The 6,405-nt window shown below is 35.8% G+C and overlaps 1 protein-coding gene across 1 annotated transcript; it reads right to left on the bottom strand.

Moving 5' to 3' along the window:
- Nucleotides 1-2,716: 2,716 nt before the first annotated feature.
- Nucleotides 2,717-5,097, bottom strand: WRKY21 (WRKY DNA-binding protein 21). Its single transcript, XM_022300144.2, has 3 exons — nt 3,940-5,097; nt 3,730-3,855; nt 2,717-3,185 (listed from the first exon to the last, which is right to left on the bottom strand). The coding sequence occupies exons 1-3, from the start codon at nt 4,680-4,682 to the stop codon at nt 3,041-3,043; spliced, it is 1,014 nt and encodes a 337-aa protein (XP_022155836.1). The 5' UTR covers nt 4,683-5,097; the 3' UTR covers nt 2,717-3,040.
- Nucleotides 5,098-6,405: the final 1,308 nt, after the last annotated feature.

Raw genomic sequence — 6,405 nt, forward strand, 5'->3', positions numbered from 1 at the left:
ATTTCAAAGTGCTTTTGCATGAGAATGGTGGTGTGGTTTTGGGTGAAGCCTTCCAATTAGTTGTCAAGAAAGCTACCTTTTATCTACAAGCACTTAGAAAAATGGAGAAGCAAAAGGAGATAAAATGTAGGTGGGTTAATTAACACCAATTTTTCATTTTCAAGTTTTGACTCTTTGTGCTCTTCTACTGGCTAGAGTAAAAAATTTGTCTGAGTTATTTCATTTGTTATTCTTTCTATTTTCCTTCATCTACTCATTATAACAAAAATCGCTTTTCTTCTGGCGAAGATATTTAAAAGATCGTCATCTTTTTTAGTGTTATCGTACTTTTCAATAGTGGCTAGCTATTAAACGATGACGCTTGTACACTGCCATGCATCTAACCAATCGTCATCATAACTTACACACGATGACCTAGTTAGAACATTAATGGTTGGTAAATTGCCATCTACAATGATATCATCGTAGGTGAATGGAACTACCATATTATATCGAAATTAGCATTCGACATGCAAAAATATGAATGGAACCCAATTCAAGTATTATACAGAAACTGAACATGCATTTGGTAACATTTTTTTTATTGACAAAAGAAATAGAAACTATTGTTCCCATTCTCTAAAATTAAAATAAATAAATAAATTTTTTTAATATTAAATATTCAAATTTTGTATGTTATATTTATTATGCATTTTATAAATCTAGAACGGTAAAATTATGTTTTTATTTATGTTTTAGAAAAAAGTTAGCAAGAAGAACAAAATAACATCTTCAAAAAAGAAAAAAACGAAAAAACATGAAAATTTTGAAAACGTTTCCTCTGGAAACGAGATATGAAAAATAGGTATAGTTACCAAACACTCATATTTCTAAAAGATTAGAAATGAGAAATAAAAAAATAACAAAAAAAATAACAAAAAACAAAAAACGAGAACATTATCGAATAAGTCCTTACCAAACATGGAAAGTTACAGCCCTTTTGATAACGTGTTTCTGTTTCTTATTTTTCGATTCCAATTTTATTAAAAAACTCAACCATTTAACAACTACTTATGTTACTTTATTCTCATTTTTTTAGAAACATCCTCAAAATTGTACTGAAATTTTAGAAACAACAAAAACAAGTTTATTATTTTTTGTTCCCGTTTCCAATTTGTTCCAAAAATATTTTAAAAAATATATTTATAATTTTATCATTCTTGAATCTATGGGTATTGGGATGATGTCATTCTATTTTTTCTTAATTAAAAATGAAGAAATAGAAATAAGAAACGGAGACCGTCTTTAAATTTTTTTGTTTTGCACCCAGGATAGCATTGACATAGATTCCTTATGTTTTGTAGGGTAGGAGAAAACATATATGGTCCCCTTTTAAACTCTTCATAAAAATTCAATTAAATGCACTCTCAATTCTTCACTTTCATTTTCAAAATTCCAAAGAAAAAATATATGTTCCTATTAACACATCACCAAACATGGATTAATGATGTATAATGTTATGTTAGGTATTGGAAGTTGGGATGTTCCCATCTCAACTCACTCACTCACTCACTCAACTTTCTTTCTCCAAACAAATCATTATATTTTTTCTTTTTATAACATTTTTTGACTTCAAATTATGAACATTGACCTAACCAACTCTTAAGTCCATTGGTAATTGTTTCTTGGATCGGTTGTTCGTTTGAGCGTTTTGGGATCTGATACCATATTAATATTCATGTGGTTCTATCTCAAAACCAATTAACAATGAGAGGAGAATGTCTATTATAAACCTATGTAATATCCATTTTCTTTTCAATGTAAGATCCTTAACACTAAGTGATCATTTCTTGTTGTCGTTCTCTCGAATTTTAAATTTAAAAAAAAAAACAATCCTAAAGTTAGTTTTTTTTTAAAAATAACAATATAAATTATTATGTTAGTCCAATGGGTTAAAAGATTTATCTCCGACCAAAAGGTTGAGAGTTCGAATCCACACCCACTCTATATATATATATATATATATATATATTACTAAAAATAGTTTAATTAAGCTTTATAAAAACAATATAATTTAATTACAATGATTTTGTAACTTTTTTAGTGCAACAAATATGGGGACGAGGATTAAACCTCTGCCTTCTAAATAATGAACATACTCATTGTAACTTTGCCAAAATAATTGTTCGAATAGAATGTTTAAGAGTGTGATTATAATTATCACGTAGTTTACCAGAATAATTGTTCGAACAGAATGTTCAAGAGTGTGATTATAATTATCATGTAGTTTATTGACCCATGGATATAACTTTACTAAGAAAAGCTTCATCTCCTCTAGTTCACATAGGTTCAAATGACCTAAGAGATTGATTAGTTTTAAATCTCTTTAGCAGGCCTCAATTGGATAGACTTTTTCAAGGTCGACGTAATTAGATCCTATCTTAATCATGACCCTTTAGCCTTTCTCAATGAGTCAAGAGCGAGCCATGCTTTTCAAAACTCACACTACAACAAGAGTTCCACGGGAAAGAGACTCAACTATTAGAAAGAGATTCGTATTGTTGAATAGGAGCGATAGGTATCTTAACTACTTGAGCTATGCTCGATTTGGCATAGTAAATGACTACTTAACAAAGTCAAAGTAACCATAGGAACCAAAACTAACTTTTTATGCAAAATGAACAAAAATTAGGGACCAAAAAATAAAAAATAAAAAAAGGAATTAAAAGAAAAAACCTGAAATTCCAAACTAGAAGGACTCCTCCATTCATTTAGAATAACAAAGCTGTTTTCAGGCACTGATTGCAGAAAAGGATGAAAGTTTTCAAGATTTTACATTCACACCCTAATCCACGTAACCCATCTCTTGATTCTGACTGCTTCCCAAATCATTTAAAAGAGGCTTTTGCAATGAAACCCACCTCTCAAAAAACGCTACAATGCTGCTCCAAAAAGTATTCCATATGTACAGCAACACTCGGGGACGCTTGTCTCGGTTCCGCTACATTATGCGGAGATCTTCAAATCACATTCGGGCGGTGTAGTTGTCTTCGTGGAGTTTTCATGTATTTGCAGATTGAGAAGGTATTCTGGGATGGTTGTGTTCACCTTCATATGTTACAATGAGCATTGAAGGTTCCTCGAGACACCTCTCGACGTGCTTCCTCGCTGGACAACCTCTCATGCTGCTGCACTTATAGTATCCCCTGCAGATGTTCGAAAGTAGATTAAGATCGACATGAAGGAACAAATTTTATATGATATATAATCATTGATGCATCCATGGAACTCCTGTCCCTCTTGAATTTCAGGTTGAAATTACAGTAACTGTGTTAAGTATTTAGCAGAATGAGATACATGGGAGCCTCGTAACAATTTGCCAAAATCATACAATATGTGAAATGAACAACACTAATTCCTTTTCTATAAAGGCCACAAAATGGACTACCCCCAGGTGGAGAGTTCAACGGCGTACTCTATTCCGAGCACACGAGTAAATAAACAAAGCAAGTTTTCAATATCCCAACTACATTACTATAATTGAAATGGCAAGAGATATTTCAATCCATAAAGTAATGTCAAAACCAAAAGTAAGAGTGCAAATATTTCATTGATGCCAATTATACAACCTCCCCCTCCCCCAATCAATCCATATAATTAATCAGCTAATTACATTTGCGAAAACCTATCAATCTAGATCGAAATAAGCATCATGATAAGCTGAAAAGGCGCGAAAGAATAGTCCTATACCTCGGGTGAGGAGATCCCTTGATTGGCTTCTGGCCATATTTCCTCCATGAATAATCATCAGGAGGGATATCCGCAAGCTTGTTACTTATCGCAGGCACCTTAATCGACCGCTTCACTCTATGTTTCCTGCAAGAACATCATCGAACAAATCAAATCAGAAAACCGTATCAAACCATCCGCATTCCGATATCAAAACCACAGCTTCCCAACCTCTTCTTTGAGCAGTGACATCTTCCACTGCTTCCACATTTTACACTCCCATCTTCCCCTCTCCCACTGCACTTCCTCTTATGATGGGAATTCTGATCTGAGGACCGGGGCGCCCCGATCAAATGGAACGCGCCACTCCCATCCAAATTCGCCACACTCCCATCAATGCTCAAGGAGGAAATGAAGGACCTAGTTGATGACATTGTGTGTGTGCAGCTAGAGCTATCAAAATTCAAGTTAATCCCACTATTATTCCCCCTAAGATGATACATCATTTCAGCCTGTGGATTATTCTGAAGCAACACCCTAGTCTGCTGCTGCTGCTGAAGGAAGTGGTGATAGTGGGCAGAAGCAGATTGAGCTTGTTGGAGAGAACTCTTCCCATTTGAGCTCAAACAGAGAGGACCCATCTGCAAATTCTTCCCCTGGAGGAGGTCCGTTCTGCAATTTGGGGGATTTTCCAACAACATGGTGCGGGGAAGAAAAGGGGAAGACTGAGACTGAGACTGAAACTGAAACTGAAACTGAAACTGAAACTTCTTGAGCTGCTTCCTAACCCTTGCATGACCCAACCCAGAAGAATTCAGAAGCGACACAACTTTCCTAAACTTGAACACAGCCTCCCCTGTTTCCGCCATTAAACTTCTGAGCTTCGACTGATCTTGCGGCGGCGTAGACAGCAGATTCAGCACTCTGTGGCAGCTCTCCACGGCCGCTTTATTAGCTTCTTCAACCTCTTCCATCGGAAACAGAACAGAAACAAAAAAACCCCTAATCGTGAAATCCGAAAGACCTAGCTGAAATTAACCATAACGGGGGGCGAAAAACCTCAGGAAAAGAGGCGATTAAGAACTGGGGGGAATTGGGATCGGAAGTTGGTCCGAAGAACGAACCCTAGATTGAAGATTCTTCTGCCATGATTTTAATAAAGTGAGAGAGAGAATTTTCACACACCCAAAGGCATATAAAGCGTTCCCCCTCTTTCCTCTTTTTCTCTCTCTCCTTTTGAAAAAAAAAAGGATGATTTCTAGAGAGAAGGGGAAGAACAAGAACTGGGAAGTGAGAGAATTTTCTCAAAACCCACTGTTGGAAGATGAAGAAGAAGAAGAAATTGGGCGAGGAGAGAGATTCTGTTTTTTTTTTTTTTTTTTTTGGTAATTTTTGAATTATAAGAGGAGCAGATGCAGAGCAGAGGAGGCAACAGGAAGCAGAGAAATGAAACTGCCGTCTCTGTCACAGATTTGCAGGTGGGTCCCACCACATAGACCATGTTACTTTTTTTTTCTTCTTTCAAATCTATTTGACAATTCAAAAGAAAAAAATTTAATGTTTTTTTTCTCCTACTTCTACTTTATTTATTACTCTCATTATTGTTATTATAATATCCTTGTTCCATAAAAGACATGTAAAACTGAAATCGAGCAATTAATGATGTTACCACAAATAAATCATTATGCATTGGCATATTCAGGCTCTTTTTTTTCTTTTTTTTTTCTTTGTTGTTGTCGTTGTAGCAGTAGTATTTATATATATATTTTGGTAATTTAGAAAAGGGTAGTTTTGACAAATATTTTTTAAGATCGGTACACTTGGTGTCATTATGTGACGATCCAAGTATCTCTTATGATATTGTTTATTTTCGATATAATCCTCACGATTTTACTTTTGGTTTCACTTAAAATCATAAGAGAGATAATTGTCCTCATCTATATATTATAGATCATTCTATTCCCTAATCAATGTCAGAGTTTATTTGCACACCTTGCAACCCCAACAATATTACCATTTTGAATGGGGGTGGTGCAAACTCGAAGTTTAACAGGATTTGATTTTCAATGTTATCCTAATTTTTTAACAAATGGATAACAGTGTTTCTAATATATGATAGATGTTGTTGATGCTTGGATTTTGGTAGACCAGTTCACTCCAAAATCTGCACCAAACTCAATTATCAACAGACTGGATACTTGCAAAACCGAACAATCCTAAACCGGTGTGACTTCAGTCACACTGGCTCCGATGCTTAAATCAGCTATGGGAGAAATCACTAAGCAAGTAAGGCACTTGAAAGTATAATTTGGCTTACCTTCAATGGGTGGTTCCTTCTCTATTTATGGTTGATCTTCCTCCTAGGGTTTCACGAACTCTAACCCTAGGTCCTCTCCAGATAGTCGGCTCACTGGGTCGTGACACTTACGGGCCCTTTAATCGAGGCTTGGGCCCCAACATCATTTGATTGGCATGAGAACCGAGAGAGAGAGAAAGGTCGAGAACCTTCTTGACCTAAGGCCGAGAAGGGCTCGGTGCCTTGACGTCGTGGTGGGATCGGCTCTCCAGTGGGTCGGCCCCTGCTGTCGGTGGTCCCGGTTGTCCTTCTTCTTGTATGGTCCATACCCCTATTGCCATATGAACCGTATTGCTCCATATAAAAGTAGCCCCCACTCTCAAAACTGAAGATGAAGGTTG

The sequence above is a fragment of the Momordica charantia genome, assembly GCF_013281855.1.
Source record: "Momordica charantia cultivar OHB3-1 chromosome 9 unlocalized genomic scaffold, Mcharantia_2.0 BLBB01000009.1, whole genome shotgun sequence".
Classification (NCBI taxonomy): domain Eukaryota; kingdom Viridiplantae; phylum Streptophyta; class Magnoliopsida; order Cucurbitales; family Cucurbitaceae; genus Momordica; species Momordica charantia.

Coding starts and splice junctions, on each gene's coding strand:
- WRKY21 (XM_022300144.2), bottom strand. CDS start 4,682: ATGGAAGAGGTTGAAGAAGCTAATAAAGCGGCCGTGGAGAGCTGCCAC. Junction 3,856..3,939: donor TGTCACTGCTCAAAGAAGAG/GTTGGGAAGCTG, acceptor ATGTTCTTGCAG/GAAACATAGAGTGAAGCGGT. Junction 3,186..3,729: donor AAGGGATCTCCTCACCCGAG/GTATAGGACTAT, acceptor GAACATCTGCAG/GGGATACTATAAGTGCAGCA.